Source organism: Agelaius tricolor, unplaced genomic scaffold (genome assembly GCF_023055355.1).
Source record: "Agelaius tricolor isolate 1412-34295 unplaced genomic scaffold, bAgeTri1.0.p SCAF_5, whole genome shotgun sequence".
NCBI lineage: Eukaryota > Metazoa > Chordata > Aves > Passeriformes > Icteridae > Agelaius > Agelaius tricolor.
In genome coordinates, this window is record NW_027269265.1 from 12,589,699 (window position 1) to 12,608,842 (window position 19,144).

Genomic DNA, 19,144 nt, shown 5'->3' on the forward strand with positions numbered 1-19,144 from the left:
TGATGTTTGTTACTGATTAATTCTGGTTTTAGGGTATGTCTTTTCCTGAAAAGTTATGGAATAATCTGATGAGCACACCCCTGAAACAAGTATGTTCCCAAGTAAAGTAATGTAAGAAAGAAGAGATTATTGTTCTTTTGATAAAAATTTCACTTCTATCTCAAAACTATGAAGGAAAATTCTAAGAAATACAAAGCTAAAAGTTTCCAAAGTGCAAGAAAAAAGGTAGGTAATATTCAATTACTAATTAAAATTTCAGTTAAAAAAAATATTGAGTACACCTGTGTGCCTGGGGCTAACTATGATTCTTTTTTTAATTGAATGTGATGTCATATTCTGAAGAGCACATTAAAAGGATTACAAAAAAAAATTGAGGTCTGTCGTTTCCAGGGAGGGAAAAAACCAACAAAACTCACACAGACACACATGAAAAGCAATGACAAAACCAAAACATTCACCAAAGAAAGAGAGGAATCTTAATGGTAAAAAATTTATGTTCATTCACTCTGCTTAGAATGGGTTAGGTGGATGGAAATTAAATTTATGATGCATAGGTAATTTTCTACCTCTATGTACCTTAATTCAATTTTCAATCATATTTCTAGCAGTCAAAAAGTAGTTTCCCTCTTTATTAGTCCTCAGCAGCTGCATGTCTCTCCCTTGTACTGCCTTATGCACTGTTTTAAAAGTTTGCCTACCACCACTATGCCTGGCACAAGACAGAAAGAAGGGGATCACTTCTACCTGCTACAATACATAACAGATGGGCAACACTTCTAACTTGGGTTAATTTATTGATGCTGTGCAACACATGGTGCCACAAGCAGCTGCAATGACAAAAGCAAGGGTCCAGTTCCACAAGACACAATGGCCATTCTAGAAGCCCCCAGCCTGCCTGCAGCACCCTCTCTCCTACAATTTATCTTTTGCTCCCTCTGGAAACTGATTTAATTCTCCAACTTGGCAGAAAACTAACCCAGCAAAAACAAAACCAAAATACCACACACAGATGCTGCCTGGTTTAAATTTTTTTTCTGTTAGGTTAGCATGTTAAACTAACTCCTGACAATTCAGTCCATCAAGTAGGTAAAACCACAGACAGCAAGTGAGGGAAGGGGAAATGAGACCTTCCTTCAGCAGCTGCACAGTGTGGTGTGGTTTATCAGCCCCAGGTGAAAATGGAAATGGGCAGTGGGGCAGGGACAACAGGTTTGCCCTCAAGATCAGAATCCACTTAACCTCTGTCTTCTGAATTTTACAGTGCTATCTTCCAGCTCCCACAGCTCTCTGGTTTATTAACCTTTACTCCTAAGGAACACTATACACCCTCTTATCACATAACATCTGAAGGACTGAGCCTGTCATCTTTAACATCCCTTTGTCTCCCCATCTATGTTACTTTGTATCCTTTCATTTCATTGAAACAGTTGAAACATTATCACATAGTATTACTCATCTTCAAAGTTAGAAAAATGATTGTATTTCATCCCTATGCATCAGAAACAAGGTACATTTTATTTTAAAAGGGCAGATGAAAGGAGAGAGAGTTCTTTTGATTCATCTTGTCCCTGTGGGAGCGTGGGAAGTGGTAGGTTGCCCTGCTATAGACTCCCCCTATCTAAACAAAATTTAGAAATAAACAGATCAATCACTCGGGGGTATGTGCTCACAGAAGAAGCTAAAATACAAGCAACAGTATCTTACCCAGAACTGACAGCTACAGAACAGAATCTCTCAAATAATTTACACATGAGGCAATGCTGGAATAAACCACACTACTCTGTTCACTGCTGTAAAGTTTCACCCTAATGCCTAAAACCCTGTGCTCCATAAAAAATGAGTGAGTAGATACAAATATATTGCTCTCGTGAGACCACACCAACAAATGTGTTTTCCAACTTCCATGAATTTTAGTTACAAAGCATTCACTTAATACAACAGCAACCATTTTTCAATTCCATAGCTGAACATTTCATCCCACAACTCAGTTATTTAACTCTTTCCTAAAACCAAAACAAAGCCTCCAGATCATAAAAGAAAGCTGAAATACCATCCAAATAACTAACGATGTAATTCAGCTATAAATTTGTTCTGAAATACTACTGGTGTGATAGTCAGAACCATATTTTTTCAGGTTTGCACAGATAACATGCTTATCCTAAGTCTTTCAAACAACAGGTCATCCAATACAGCAAAAACTATCTAAGCAAAAGCCATCACACAATAATCAGTAACAATCTGGGGAGGGAACCCCAGATAACCAAAGCCCTTACGATTTGTATCCTGTTTATTCAGCTTTAAAACCAGAGATGGAAACACCAAGCTATTAAAAAACAAAAAGGACAGGTAGACTGACACACCCATATTCCTTCCCCTCTTTCTGCCTTAAAAATGACTGGGCTTAGATTTTTCAGTAAAGCAGAACTGTTGTAAATGCAAAGCCTTAATTTTAGCTCTGTCCGATCCATTAAAACTTGCTCAAAATAAAGAAGTCCAGAGTTTTCAATTTTTTGTTCTGAACATGCTCAACACTCATAGTGATCTTTCTGACAGAGAAACCATTTAAAAAAATCTTCAGACCTAAGGAAGTGCTCAAGACCAACACAAGTCCTGTGGTCCCTTGTTCACAATATTAAAAATCTCTTCTCAAGAAAACCAGGACAGAACATCAAGGAAGCAACTTCTATGTTGGTGTACTGACCATGTTACTTCCCAAATCAGAATGAGCAATGGTTAAAGACTAGAGAGTGGGAGAAAACATCTCTAAAATACTATGACAATTCAACTGCCCCAGCTCTAGCTGCCACAGCTCCCTATACATATTTCAGTTTGTTCCCAAAGATGCTTATTCAGTGTTTGTCACCCATCGCCCCTCTTTGGCTCATAGAGAGGTCAAGTCTTGGGAGAGCACTCCAGCAACACAGCTCCAGTGCTGAAGTGTGTTTGGTACATGGCATTAGGTTAGAGCTAGCCCACAGTGAATGCAGAGACACTGGATACCCCAGCCCTCACCACAAACTGTTTTGCTTTACAGATTTCTTTCTCTTGTCCCACAGTTCCTGCTAAGGTGGACATAGCAGGTGCTGAAGTGCAGCATCACAGAGCCAGTGCACCTTATTGCTCTTTTAAGAATGCAGCCCTTCAGCTGCAAGAGCCTGCAGTACACCAGTCAAGAAAAGGCTTATCTGTATGCCCCTACACCAGGGGTCTGCTGGACCACACACCATCCCCCCAAGTTTATAAATGGATCTTTTCTCACTTCTCAGTAGAGAAAGACCTCGAGCCTTGCAAAACATAGAAATGCTTAACTTAAAAATCGTGTAAAATGTTTAGTTCCAAAGGACCCCTCATTAGTTCATTAAAACCTCTGAACACAAGGGAAATCACTTATTTCCAAACTGAAATACAGCTACCACAAGGACTTCTCACACTATCTAGCATGAAAGGGAGAAAAAGCAAGAACCTACCCTCACACCTCCTTCCCTGCATGGCATTTACAGAGTTCACTAAATTACAATAGATACATATTTTACTACGAGAACCAAAATTTCTAAGACCACTCATTTTTTTAGATTCAACTGGACTTTGCCATGATCATTTCCAGAGTTTCAAAGTTCAGTCCTATTGAAGTCCACAATTAAATTTCTATCACCTGCATGTTGTCTGGATTTTGCTTCTTACCCCATCATCACATCAGTAATTATTTACTGTGTTACACTGAGGTTTATTACACTGCCTCATATAATACATGGATAGAAACTCATTAAATTCAATTTTAAAATTTAATTAATTCAAAATTCAATGTTTAGGTTCACAGTTAGTAACCTAAAAACGATGGCTTGATTTTTCAGATCATGTAAACATAGTCCTGTCTGCCACTGCCCCATAATTTTGGCTTGCATTTGGAAGCTGTAAAGCAAAAAGGCAGGAATGCAGACACTGGTTTGAATAAAGGCTGGCCTGAGCCTCAGAATATGCTAATGCCTGTAAGGTTTTTATCAGTTTAGATAAAGACCTCGTTGCCCCCTGTGGCCCAGCCAGCCTTGCTGGACCACCCATGTAGGCACAGAGCTCGGTCACCTCCAAGAAGCCACCCTGGGGCACCGTGCTGTTCATGGGGCACTGAGCACTGAGACAACGTGGGTAACACACACTGTACCTGCTCCAGCACAGGGACCCACCTGCCACATCCTGCAAGCTCTGTAAAGCAGCATCTCCATGTGGGAGATGGAAGGATGCTTTCCAGGCAGCAACAGGTCTGGGTAAAACAGATTGTGAAATGCTGCATTTCAGTAATTGGTTTTGGTAAGCATAAAATAAATATGAAATTCTCTGTCAGGATCTTTCTCAGGTTTCACAGGGATTTTTTTTTCACCAAAGGAAAAAAATAAAGTAAGAGCTGCTCCTAATGCTTCTGACTTCAGGGTACAGAAACCTTTAACAACCTCAAGGAAATTCTAGACACCAGTGCCCAGTTAGCCTCACTTGAGTGTACAGGAGGTGCACTGGGAAATGTCAAAGGCTGTTTCAGTCTGCTGTTTTTCAACACAGTTGTAAGAAACAGAAAGATGTAATTTTCATAAAACACAAGGTTCATTACAAAGTTTTAATTTGAAAATATTTGCCTTTACTAGCTTGAAACAAAGATTGTTTCTCTATTTACATATCGACATGTGTTCATCTATTCTGCATCTTAGGAACCTCACTTTTCAAAGCTTAGCTTAGGCTCCTGTTCACACTCTGTTCTCAGATGACTAAAAGCCAATAGCAATGCTTCACATATTGGCCTGCAACAGATTATAGAAGTCATACTTAAATCCAGAAAGCATTTCTTCACTCCTGTTTGCAGGAATCTTGACGTAAGTTTCCAATCAAATACTGGGCCTATACCGTTAAGAAATGCAAACTGCTTTTATCACAATGAAGTGTTTATTTCAGATTTTAAATCCAAAAAGGTGATTAGTTTCTACATTCCACAATACCTAAAAACAGTGCTAGAGGTCTCCAATGCTAGTTTTCAAATGAATATAATATATTTATTCAACAATCAGTCATTTCAAAGCAAGATGAGAATATGATGGACCATGTCAGATTTTACCCTTTGGAAGTAATGGAGTGTGGACAATCTCACTTAATTACTTTCTAAAGGATTAATTTAGTGAAATCATGTTAACATATCATTATCCCCACCCCATCTCCCTAAAAAACCTCAGGGAGCTACTTCCACATTTTAATTATGTAATGGGCGAACATTTTAAATTGTGATTCGTGGAAGAAGAGCATCATCCACAGCTCCTTTTGCACTCCCTTTAAGCTTTCACAAGTCCTTATGGTTGCCCAATTAGTGTCATTTGCAAAGAGCAAGCACCCAACATAAAATGTACTCATTACACCATTTCATACAACCTTCCTACTTATTCTCTCTCATCATCCCCAAGATTTTAGAGATCAAAAGACAGGTTCTTTATTACAGCTTCACAAAACTTCTCTTGACAAAAGAACTGCACACCAACTTTAAAATTTTCATCTTAAATTCCTAAGGAAAGGAGAAAGAAGAGGGAAGTCAGAATAAAACCTATTAAAATGTATGTCACTGACTGGTGCGCTCCCTCACTGTCTCCTCACGTATATTCACTTTTTAATAATGTACTTTTAATATAATTTTAATCTTATTTGAATTATTTGCATGTGTTTTAAGGTTCAATAAAGGAATTTCAGATTTGCTATTTTTAATTAGAACTTAAAACATATATTTTACCAGCTCCGTAAAGTACTATTAAATTTTTTAAAAACTCCTTGAAGATCAGATAAAGCATGTTTTTCTGCTGAGAGCCCAATGCTTTAATTTGCAATTCTGTATGTTGTTTTATTCATGATAAAATACTTGATACTTGTAGTTTCTCTCCATATTGCTAACACTGACACAGATTCTCTGTTGAGGTTTAACTATCACTAGAGGATTCTCTCATGACTGGTCTACATTTTCATTTGTTTTTAGAAGCTTAGTTAAAAAAAGAAAAAAAGGAAAAAAAAATTAAATTCCAGTAACTATAATTAACACCACTCATGACTAGCACAAGTATTAATAATTCATGTTTTGGAAATAAATAGCTAATTAAAGGGCAACAAATTCAGTTTATTTATATAGTGTCTTATTAGCAATAATATTTTGAGCTCTAATAGGCTAACAATATATATTGTGCAAGTGTCCATTGCAGCAAGTTATTTTTAATTCATAGCATACTGATTTATTCTGCATTCAATTACTGCACATACCAACAAAAAAAAGTGTTTCTGTATGCCACCTCTCCCTCCCCTTTACTCCAGTAGCGAAGAAAAATATTCTAGAACCAATTCCACTCCGTATAGCCCAAAATACATAAAACTGACACTTAATGTAGAGTCCAATTCAGCATTTCCTTTAAGAGCTTGACTGCAAGAGCCAGAACAAATCTCACTGAAAGAAAAATTAATAAAATGCTGTCTAAGCAATGCTGTCTAAGGTAATAAAATCTTCTGTCCTACAAAACTGGTAGACACTTCAAGTGGAGCATGGCCTCCATTCCTGAGTTCAAAACATGCTGCTGTTCTGGAGAGAAGAGGTCTAGAGATGAAACATGGGAAAGCCTCATTTGTTTCTCTGACTGTGTTGTTTTTGACTTCTGAGAAAAACAACATGAGTAATGCTATTAACATATTTGCAACATCTTTTTGAACATGCTTGCAACACCTTATCCTACACAGAGGGCATGAATCTGCCCAGTGAACACTGAATTAAATCCAATTTTGTTTTGCATTATTGCTAGGAAGTGATCACAGTAAAACAAATTCCAGTCTCTTCCAGCCCTTGACAGATTTGAACTGGTGCCCTGAAAGCTACAAGGCTCAACTTACCATTGTTCCTTCCCTAACCCATTCCATATTGTGTGACTTTGGTCCAGCTGTAGGAAGATGTGGCTGCATTTAGGAAGGTTAAGGAGAGGAAGTGTGAGAGTCAAATGGGAAAAAAGAGACAACCACCAGAATAATACTGTCCATACAGATTTCCTGTTTGTGGTACTCACTTCCTCGCTCACAGGCACTGCTCCACTTGCAGATACAGGAGTCAGAGAGAAGAGGTACACATGTTCAATTTGTTTTCAGGAATGGAGGAGATTCAAGAAATCTTCAGAAACAGAAGATTCAAACCATAAATAGACTGAAAAGAACTGAGTCACACAATTTACTTTTCGTGACTTAAGCGTGACTGACAGTTATCAAAGCTACTACCTGTCAAAAATCTTAATGTGATTTTGGGGGGAGGGAGCCAAAAGGAGCCATTAATTTTTAAGAAGTTTTTTATTATTGGTCTGTTCAGCCTGGAGAACAGGAGACTGAGACCTCATCACAGTCTACAACTTCCTCATGAGGGCAAGAGGACAGGCAGCCACTGCAGTGAGCAGTGTCAGAACCAGAGGGCAGAGCCTGGAGTTGTGTCAAGGGAAGTTTGGTTGGACATCAGGGAAAGGTTCTTCACCCAGAGGGTGGCTGGGCACTGGAAAAGGCTCCCCAGGAGCCTGACAGAGTTCAAGAAGTGCCTGGACAATGCTCTTGGCACATGGTGTGACTCTTGGGGATGGTCCTGTGCAGGGCTAAGAGTTGGATGATCAGTGATCCTTGTGGGTCCCTTCCAGCTCTACATATCCTGTGATTATTCTGCTCTTTTAAAAAGATAAATTACAGCATAGTTTGTATCAACTTAAATTTTTCTCTAACTCTAAATTTTTTACTAACAATTAAACTTCACGTAATCTGTTAAACAGAACTGTAATTAATATTACGGAGTCCCTTGCCAAATATATAAATTTCATTTAGAAATAATGTTTCACACTTTTTTTTTACTGCTTTACCCAGATACTCTGAAGTTGAAGCTTCTGTCAAACAAGGCATTTGTAGTTGCAGGAATGGCCATTTGACAGCTATGATTTTCCCAGTAGCCACATGAAGGACATTTAAAAGATGCTACAAGTTCCAAAGAAATCATGGATAAATTTTCACTTCCATCTTTAAGTCTACAGAGGCATTTTGCAGGAATCCCAGATTTCACCCTTTACATTTCAAATACCTAATAATCCTGCCCAGAGCAATTACTGTGCTGAAGGCTGTGTAAATAGATGGAGAATAGATAGATAGGGATTTGTGGTCAGAGCACCCACAAAACTCTGCCCACACCCTTCGTGTCTTCCCAACCTGTCTGTAATCTTCCAAAACCTGTCTGATTTTGGGAATCTGATCAGCTGTGATCAGATTCCCAAACTGATCACAGCTGCAGCTTAGTAAAGCAGCTGGGGGTGAGATGAGCACTGTCTCTAATTCCAGTATGTGTCTTGTTTGGCAGTGTTTCATGTCCAGCATGGTTCTCTCCACCAGTTTTTAAGCAGATGCTAAAAACCTCAACACTATCTTGCCTTATCAGTATCCTTCCACTTTTACCTTCAGCTTAAATAACACATGACTAACAACCTGATTGACTGTAGATAAACATACTGGCTTTCTACCTAAAAGTAACTTCTATACCAAGAAAGGTATCTATAACCAGGCACACTTAATATTATCTAAGCTTTATTTTACAACATGCAAAATAAACCAACAGAGTCCTTCATTACCTGGAAAGTGACAAGTAAGTTGAGAACTGTCCTTGAGCTTTAAGAGGAGTTATTTTAGTGTCTTTCTTAAAAATAAACAGAACAGGCAGAGCAACTAACAAAACATTCTGTGCATCTGAAGACTGTCCTCTGAAACTGAAGAGGGAGATACCAAACTAATCAATAAATATGATAAACTCCTCCAGAGCAGGCATGTACTTTCTGCTTAGTTTACAACTAAGGAAACTAAGGCATCAATAATGAAATAAATTGCCTAAAATCACATTGGAAGTTTGTATTTCTTGCTTTGATGTTATCTCAGACTGACACTCGTGTTCATTAAAACAATGTTTCTCCAATGCCAACTGTAGCTTTACTATTCTGTAAAAAGGAGTTTGAAGAAAGTAGGTGTCTTTGAACTAGCTGTGCTAAATATTTGCCCTAGATTTTAGACATGCAGCTCAAAACTAACATATTTGCCTCACCCTCTTTCTTCTCTCCCTTCTTTCTCCATTTACCTTCTTTTTTACACATCACAAGCCGTAAAAACACATTACTAAATAATCATGCAAACTAAATCTGCATATGAGTGAAGACCCAAATTCTTCTCCTGAACCCAGTGCCCTTTCTAGAAAGAAAGGAGCAACTCTGGGGCAAGTCTGCTCTTGTATTAACTTTTTTCTCCCTGACCAGGCCTTCCACCAGTCAAGGTCCTGCTCCCTCATCCCCATCACAGCCTCCTGCCCATCACTGCTCCCTCCCTCCCTGTCCCCTCTTGGGCTCCCACCCACTCCAAACAAGGAGAAAGTACTGACAAGTGGCAGAAGCTGCAGCCATCCTTGGCCCAGGACAGACCTTGCTTACTACCCTAGAGGTGACCCACAGATATCTTTTCAGGAGCACAGCCTTTACATCCTCATCTTTTGAAACAATACATACGGGCAATCTCTTTATCCTTTATTCTGTTTGAGAGCACCAGAAAATTCCATCAAGTCTTTTCTTGTACAACTAAAATTAATCCTATTCAGAACAGGAGCCTTTACAGCATACAACAGTGACCACTTTGAGTGCTTACCAGCCAGTCTGTATGTCACTTTACCATATACTAAAATCATATTGTCTTTCTATCTCTACCACTCACTTGCTTTGTTTGGTTTCTTCTGTATGTCTGCCCCACTCCCAACTTCACATCATTTTTCATAGTGCCCATTATACATGCAAGAGCTTTCTACTTTCCTGTAATGCAATTTTATTTACCACTTTTCAACCTCAAAACCCTCACTAGCATCTTCTATTTGTATTTTCTTCCTCATGGGTCATGTGTGAAATACCTGATTACCTCAAGGCTGTAATCAAAGGCTTGATTATCTTTTATTTCTCATCTCATTTCATATAGTCTCACTAAAGATAACTTGTAAAATGAAGGGCTTCTGAACTCAACCACTTTCTTTTATAAGCAGAGAATAATACAAACTTACAACAGCCCTTGAGGTCATTATCTACAATGAGACAAAGCTAAGCAAGTGATTTGTTCTAGAAACAAATTCCAAAATATAATAATAATGAATTTGCTAAGATTTTAAAACCTATGTACAGTATAAATACATATGGTTTATTTCCATCAAGTATAATAGGTGCTCAGAGTTACCAAATCAACACAAGGGACAGTCCACAGGAATAAGCTACTCTGCTTTTTCAAACTATTTGGAAAGTAATGCAACTCTCCTTCTGCTCCCACATGCAGGCTACTATCATGACCACTGTAAAAGCAAAGTCCAGGGATTTTGGTAGGAAGATAGCTTGCTTATAAATGGATTAGAGTATAAACTTTGAAACACATTGCTGTATGCTTCCTCATTAAAAACACTTACAATGAAATATTTATTAAGTTTAGGCAAAACAGGCATCTGCTATTAGTGTACAACCCCCATACATAGTCATAGTTTTCTCTCCTGAGGAGCTCCAAAAATAGGGTGTCACTGCACAATGCCCACACACACAACTCCTGCTGCCCTAAAAAAACTGCTCCCACAATCTCCAGGTCCACACATATCAGAGTTTTCTGCAAATCTGTCCCTTTATTGCACCACACCACAACGAAAATAATGTGAAATTTGTCATCTTCACAGCTTCCAAGGAAAGAGGCAGCTATGTCTGATGCAGTTGCTGTCATGAAGCAATTTTGTATGAACCTGACTCCAGCTGTTCAGACAGCAGTAGAAAGCAGAGACCATTACTAAAATGTAGAGCAATAAGAGATCCACAAATATGAAATATGAGATTATGAATGCTCACAATTTTGCTGCTAGAAAGCATTAATTCGTACCAAAGTAAGGTATTTTGAGATTACAGTTTACCATGAAGAACTCTCTGTAATATTTAGAATAGCTGATTTATTTCCCTCAAGGAAAATATCAGCTACTTGAATAATCCCAAGTACTATGCAGGCCAATCTCCAATACTGCCTGTGAGGACACTTGCAGTTCCTCATCTCCTTCCTATTTTACGACCCATCACTGCAGCCTGGCAGCTCCCCTGTCATGCTGCCACCCAGGTGACGCCACCACTCCAATAACCCCTACCTTAAAAAACAGCAGAAAGAAAAATCAGTAAGTGCGGGCCAACTCCGGTAACTCCACACAGGCATCTCGCACCTCCACACCGCCCTTCCCTTCGCCGGTGAGAGCGGCGCCGGGTGGGCTCCGGGAGCGGGGGCTGAAGGACACCTGCGTCCCACTGCGCCCCCGGGGCCACGGGCAGCTCGGCCCTGTACATGCATGTAAATACAAGTCTTATACACATAGATATATATTTATTTATATATATGTACATATATATATTTATATGTATATGTGTGTATGTTGGCATACGCGCGACGGAGACACGCAGCGGTGGGCGATCGCTTGAGCTGCCGGATCTGCCTTTGGGGAAGATGCACACAGACATCTCTACCGTCCACACACGCACACGTATCTCCGCGTATTCCCATGAAGGAGGTGCAGAAGTTGCTCGCAGAGGCGCCCCGAGGGCTGGCAGGTTTCCCGCCGAATAACGGGGGAGGCTGAAGGGGCTGAAGTTTCCTCCCTCCTCCTCCTCCTCTCCCCGAGTTGCGCCGCGGAGCCGGGCGGCCCTGGGCGGCGGAGACGCCGCCGGCAGCCCCGGACCAGGCCCGCTCCCGGCGCTGCCTTCCCCGCGCCGGCCTCCGCCTCCGCCCCGCCGGAGCGCCGGGACCCCGCCGCTCGCCGGGGCCGGCCCCCGCCCTTACCGTTGCAGAACTGGAGCAGCGAGGAGGTGTCGTAGAGGCTGCTGTAGCTGGAGAAGCCGTCCTCCATCCTGCCGCTGCGCTCCCGGCGTCCCCTCGGCTGTCCCGGCGGCCGCCCGCTGCCTGCTCGCCCACACGCTGCGGAGCGGAGGCGGCTGGGGCCGCGGCGGCCTCGCTGCCTGCCTCACTCAGTTGCCATGGCAACCCATTCACTCCGCCGCGGCTGGGGCGGCGGCCGCTCCGCTCCGCTCGCCGCCGAGCGCGGGGGGAGAGCCACGGGGCGGGCCGGGGCGGGGCGGGGCGGGGCGGCCGCCGGCACGGCGCGGCCCGGGAGGCGGGGGGGACCCCGGGGCGGCGGGGCGAGAGCGGAGCCGCGTCCCTCGGCCGGCTCGGCCATCTCTCCTCGGCGGAGCCGCCGGCTCCGAGCCGCGGCTGAGAGAAGGACGAGCTGCCGAGTCCCTCTGCCTTGCCCGGGGCTTTGCCGCCGCCGGAACGCGAGGCCCGGCGAGACCGGGTGTCCCGATCGGGCCGGGGCGGAGCAGAGACGCTGCCCGACCCTGCGGCGGGAGATGCCCGCCCATAACCCGGGGATTAACCCCAAGTACCACCGTGGATGGGCTCGGTCAGGGCGGGATGCGGGGCAGGGGTTTTGCAGTGCAGCCGGGCAGCCCCGCGGACACAGCCTCAGCATCCCTCCCTGCTGCCTCTGCACTCGGCTGCCTAAGCCCAGGCTCCTCTCGTTTCTTCCTCTGAAGCAACAGCCTGCCTGTATTTGCACCTTCTGCCCTCCGCTGATGTCAGCGGCGATTCTCCTGGCTACAGGATGGAGCTATCACGATAACATTGTAGTTGATGCTCTCTTACAAAACCAAAAAGAATTATACACACTGTGATTCCTTACGCCACAGTTTAAACTATGTAGTTCGAAGAGTGATACCCTTTCCCAATACAGGATACTAAAATAGCTTTCACTATTAAACATATTTTTGTCTAGATATATTCATAATGTCCGTTTGTGTTGAGGTGAAGTGGTGGTCCAAAACTGGTGGCTAGTAATATTGTAAAATTATTTGATGCATTTTGGGCTTCAATTTCTGTGCCAAGAATGTTGAAGTGTCCAGTGACTGAAAGACATTTTTAGTCCAAGCTCCTCAAGAGACACAAGGGAAATAGTTCATTGCACATCTATAGCACCTTTCAGCTTGAAAAATGCCAAAAAAAATCATGCCTTCAGTCCCCAGTCCTTCCAGGAGCTTTTTGCATGGCAGTTCCATCATGTGGATCCACTTACAGGCGTGGGTTTGGTATATGTGAGTCTTTTCACCAACCATAAACCATGGCAGTGCTAACACAAAAGTATGCTATAAAATTAGGCAGAGATATCAGTTCCATGTTAAAGCAGAGTGAAAAGTGCTCCCTCCTGAATTGCCAGTGCCAATACTGGTAGAGTTGAAGTCATCTGCAGCACAAGCACTTACCCAGCCTGATGTGCTTAAATTGTATCAGACAAAACCAACTGCATTTTATAGCTGTGAGCTATAAATAACAGAAAATTGTGGTAGTTTGGTGTTATATTTAACAAAAAAATCAAAACCAGAGATTTAAAAAAAATAGAAAATTACTTCAAAAATACAAAAGCATATAGGTAATCAGTGTTTTAAATAAGTCATGATTCATTCTAATCTTGAAAATTAATACTGAGTATTTAGGTTTTCTCATTCATAAGCCATCAAATGTTTCAAAGATGCTATATTATTCTAAAACACTGTACACACACAGAAAGACATATGGGATTTTTGGTAGACAAGTTGCAACAAAAGAAAAGTGAAGCTCATTTTCAGTAAAAATTCTGATTAAGAATTTCCTTCATTTTAAAACATTATTGCCATCATTTGGATATTATTTTTGAGGTTGAGAAATGTTTTAATGTGCTTATTTTCCACCATCTTGAGACAAGACGTGTGCTTGGCATAAGATGTCAATGTTACTTTAACCTCTACCTCCCTCTGATGTGTAAGGTTTGGAAAACAAAAATATTTAACCTATGCTATTTAAAAGTATTATGTTTGTAGTAAAAACTGTGTTGTCAGAGAGATTGCTACAAAGATAAGAGAAGGTAATGCCCAGTAACTTTTATGAGATTTGTCAAAGTAGGAGAAAGGCCAGAAAGAGGCAATGCGGCTCCATTTCAGAGAATAGAAACTGAAAGTCACTTAGAAACTCAAATCTAATCTCTTCTTAGAGAGAGATGCAACATGTAAAACCTTGCAATAGATTTCCCACTGAAATTAACAGTGATGGTGTCTGTGAAGCCTTTCAGCTCAGCATGCTGCAAATCAGCTCAGAGATGTGACAGAAAATGGTCTCAGCTCCAATCTCCAGATGCTGTTATGATTCCATTATACTATAAGAGCAGGGGTTAGAAGAGGGAAACACTTTCATAATTTAATGATTTTGAGACCTGTAACAATCTCATTATACTAAACTGCACCACAAGGCACGAAATGAAAAAGAAATTCTGTCTGGCTGTGGGAACAATGGGACAATGGATTGGAAGGATGCACTGATGTCTCTGGGAATTCTTCTGGTATGGTGAAACAACAAAAAAACTTCTAGTTGTCCATTTTTCAGTATACTGTGGCCTTCATAATTTGTACATTTCAAAGCCAGTTCTGTGGTAAGTGTGCAACCATAAAGGTGGGGATGTGGCATCCTGAGCAGTACAGTGAGGCTGGTGTATTGGGAAAGGATTTGTTGCTGTACACTTGTGCACACTGACTGCTGGCAGTCAGAAACTCTATGATGTTACATTTTTGAAAGCTGTATTTTATACCTAATGATTTAACTTTTGTTCATCTTCAGTAGTGTAATGCAAATAACTATTAGCTAAGTGAGAATAAAAGAGCTTTCACCCGTCCCTCAATGAATTTTCAAGAATTAATATACTCCAATATTAGGACAAAGAAGACTTGCTTTCACTTCCTGTTAATATGCTGTAGTCAAATATCACCAAATCACAGAATATTCTGAGTTGGGAGGGGTTCACTAGGATCTACTGAAGTCCAACTCCTGAAAATTTTGATATTCCATTTATCTCTTCCTGAAAACAGGATCAGGCTGCTTTCACCATGTGGTGGTAGCTTGGACAGCCTGGCCTTCATAGCTGCCCCCTGGGTGTGTGCTGAATGCCACTGCTTCCAGCAGGCTCGTGGGGGGACAGATGATGGCACTGGCTGTGGGAAGGACGCTGGGATTTGGCTGTCAGTGGCAAAGCCTGCTGTGCAGAGCTGCTGCTGAGCCCTTCTGTGCAGAGTTTACAGGAGGTGAAGGCTCAGTTCACCACAGACACTGGAGGGCTCTTCTTTCAGGTCAGTGCAAAGCCTGTCTGCTGAACAGATCAGGGAAGCTCGGATGGCTGCTGTGCACACTGAGTGTACATTGTAACTAGAGAAATCTTCATCAGGCAAAGCATCTAGCACCATCAGCAAATGTGCTGGTTTTGCTAAAATTTATCAGTGGATATAATTATAGCATCTATTTTACCATGACTAACTTTTGAAGATCCCCTCAAGCTCTTTAGCAATCATTTGATAGGTCACGTTTACTGCAGCATGATCAAAGGGAGCTAAGCTCATTTCTGTAGCTCACTGTGTTTCCATTTAACATGTAAAAGTCCATTTCACCATTCACAGTCACCTAATGCAGCAGTTGGTCTCTGTTTGAGCCTGGAAGCTTTTCAATTGGAAAAATTCAAATGGAATGCTTGTTCAAGGTTTGCTTTTCCTCAGTGAGTCAGAAGTTTCATCTATTAAAAAGCTGAAGCACTGCAACACTTGGTGCCTGGGCCCAGACTGCAATCCAAAACACAAGGTGTGTGTGCTTCTCCCTGAATCATCTCATTCAAAACAGAAGAAATGGGCATCTTTTCCAGCTGTTCATCCCCAGCACTGAGAGTTAGATGGTCTGAAAGCTGGCATCATAGCACAGGCACAGTGCCCTGCCTCAGCATTGGACACACAGGGCTTTGACAGAAGCTGGGGGCCAGGGCTGAGCAGCACAATGCCCAGCAGCAGCAGCAGCAGCAGGAGCAAGCTGCACACAGCAGGAGCCCTGGAGAAGGAAGAGCCAATGCATGCTTTAGGAACTAGCAGGGTGAGACCAGCACATAGCAGAGAGAAGCTCTGGGGTTAAGTTTTGGATTTAGCTTCCTGAAATCTGATGAAATCCTGATTTATACTGATTTTTTTAAAAAAACAAACCCTGTTTATTTGTTTTCCCTTTCTATTCAGAAAGCAGCATGAGTGTTTGGGTTTTTTAAGAGAATTTCATGCAGTGAATATATTGTCTTTATTTTGCAGAAGTGGCTTTTTCTCACTGCTAAAACTATTTGCAGGTACTGGCTATCAGGATCTCATCATAGGCTCAAATAAGGATTTCCTCTCCCAGTGTGGTAGGAAAGGAAGAAGTGCCTTGCTGCCCAGTCTCCTTTGTGAGAACACTTCAACCACTGGAATAATCATTCATTCTAAATAGCAGGACTCCAGTGTTTCAGCCACAGCAGGGAGCTTCATGAATGTCACTACAAAGCAGACTTCATGCATGTGGGAAAGATGGGGTATAAGAGGAGGATCCCCATTATACCAGCACAGTCTGAGTGCATTAAAAATACAGTATAGCAAATGTGGGATGAAACCATCAAAGCTATGCAGGTTTAATAATCCAAATGAAAATATGTTGCAATATTTCTATATATATCATGTTCTTTTGAACTACATGTATTGGAACTATGGAAGTTTCCCTACAGTTAAAATGAATAGTAATAATCATATTGTCCTGAAAAAAAATACTGTTTTGCAGATTGGTGAATTTGTAAATACAAAGAGAATACTTTGAAGATGAAAAGAATAATGCTTTCCACATCTATGACTCTTCCTATTCAAAGAGGGGAGGGTGCTCAGCAAACACTGATGCTTTCAGATTTGCACCGCCTTTTTGAAATAAATGTTGGCTTTATTTGCTTGTTTGGAAAATGGGAAGAAAACATGACACAGCCAAGGTCATGCTGGGAAGTCTGTGACAAAATCAAGCCAAAATAACTACCAGTTATTGCACCAACTGCAATATGAGTCTACTGAGAATATCCTGCCTGTAAACACTGAAGATACTACTTGTATGGTTTGTTATGAAATGCTTTCAAGCACAGTGCCTGTGGTAGAAATACTCTTATTTTTGCAAGGCCCCCTAACATGTTGGGTTCAATACACATCAATGTATGTAATGGCCGAGTGCAGCCTTACTACATCCACAGCTGTGACTTTGAGATTTGAAACTGATGAGAAGCAAAATGTATTACAGACACACAGGAATGCAGCTCCTGTTCCATATTCCATTGCAATCTGCAGATGGGAACAGCACTTCTGAGATATTAATACTCTGTGAGATTGATGTGAAGAGGCACAGTGATGGATAGCATCACACAAAATGATCCATCCACCCTTCAAAATTACTCCTTAGGAAGTTTTCAGTTATAACTCAGTTCTGCAACCCTATTTTTGGTGGCTGCAGTTCCCAACAGAGCCTGAAAGTTTCTGCTCCAGAGCTCTATGAGATCTATGTACCCAGGGGCACAAATCCTACCTCCTGTGAGAGGGGCATCTCTGGTTCCAGCTACAACAGCTTTGGCACAGGTTCACCGGTTCAGGGCACAGGAGGATCATCCCTACAGGTCTGTGTCACTTCCCAGAGGGAATTCCCTCCCAGCAGAAGGATCTTTCCTGCACCCACTGGAACCCCAGGGAGCCTCCAGAATGTAGGTATGGGGAAATGCTTTCAGCAAGTATGAAAAAGTGATGCTTCTGTGTGACTTGCAGCACACTGACACCCTTCTGCACATGGCTGAGATGAGTAGTTTTGTTTAAATTTCTATGCTATGATTATAAAGATGTTACTGCAACAGTATATATTCCAGAGATCTATTTTATGCATATATTTAAATAATATTTTGTTAAAATTTAATGTCTGAGTTGTTATACAAAGCCACAGCTACATAAATCTGTGCCTTCTGAATTATATTAGAGAAGAATGAGACTAGAGTAAGCTATAATAAAGACATATTTCTTTAAAATTATATTTAAATAACAGCATAGTAAGTTGATAATTTAAGATGTCCACAAAAATTGCCATTTTTATACAAAGTGGTTCTACAGAACCCATTCTGTTCATCCTTTAGAAGGAGCATTTTAACTGGATTGTAACAATTCACATGAACATGTAAAACCCAGACTTACAAAAGAGGATATTTGTCCAAAGGACACATCAGCTACACTGTGAGAAAGAAATCTCTCTCTTCTGCAAACAGGTACCCACAGTGCCTATGATGAGAGGGAAGGATCTCAGCACTCTATTTTATATTCCCTGGCCAGTAGGATGGTGGTTTAAACCTGTGCTTTACCAGAACTGATATTCAAATTTTCCCAATTTCCCATGTCACTGTTTCACTGGCTTTGGGATCCAGCACAATCAAGGGCATCTCATGGGAACTGATGTGTACCAGGAGAATTTACTGTCAGCCATGTAGATAACAAAGCACACATAAAAATGTATGGGTAAGACAAAGCACCATGTTGGTTCAATATATTAATGTTAGAAGGGGCTAGACAATCTCATTTACTGCACTTTCTACATTTGCAGTTATGTTACTGGAAATTTGCCCAGATATGGAAAATAAATGATGGCAAATGTCTTCTGAGAGATAGCTGGAAAAAATAATGTATTTCTTCTGGCGATTTCATATGTTATGCTTGCTTTTAGTGGGTGATTTATTGGAAAAACTGATTTGTGCTAATAAACAAGTAATAGGAAATAACTGCAGAGAGTTTACCTGTAATTTTAACTCCTGTCATCACATAAGCCCATTTACCACTTCAACTAACTTAACTTCAAGTTTTACTTATCCATCCACCTGTATCTTTCACCAAATATAATATTAATTATGCTGAAAGAGGTAGGGAAGAAAGAAGACAGTATTTCATTTGTATGGTGTGGGTTATTTCTGCAGGGGACCATACCAGCTCCACTGGTTCAAACTCATTGAATTTCCATGAGCTTTCCTTGAGTGGGTGGAGGAACAGGAGAGTGGATTGCAGTGTGACCTACAAGGGCTAGGCAGGAATTCCAATCCACTACACTTGCAGATTCCTTTGATATCTAACAGAGCCCAAGACCACCTACATTGAGACCTTCATCCCTCCACTGCTTT

The 19,144-nt window shown here is 41.3% G+C and overlaps 1 protein-coding gene across 7 annotated transcripts in view; it reads right to left on the reverse strand.

Moving 5' to 3' along the window:
* EML1 (EMAP like 1) overlaps window positions 1-19,144 on the reverse strand; it is a 121,648-nt gene that overhangs the window by 67,777 nt on the left and 34,727 nt on the right. For 2 of the 7 annotated variants that reach the window (XM_071426489.1, XM_071426488.1), the window contains exon 1: window positions 11,890-12,159. The exons of 1 other annotated variant lie outside the window; for it this stretch is intronic. In XM_071426489.1, coding sequence (XP_071282590.1) covers window positions 11,890-11,956 — 67 coding nt within the window. In that variant the 5' untranslated portion in view covers window positions 11,957-12,159. Of the gene's footprint in view, window positions 1-11,889; window positions 12,160-19,144 lie in introns of those variants that run through there. 4 more of the 7 variants (XM_071426492.1, XM_071426491.1, XM_071426495.1 and 1 more) reach the window with 2 other exon arrangements.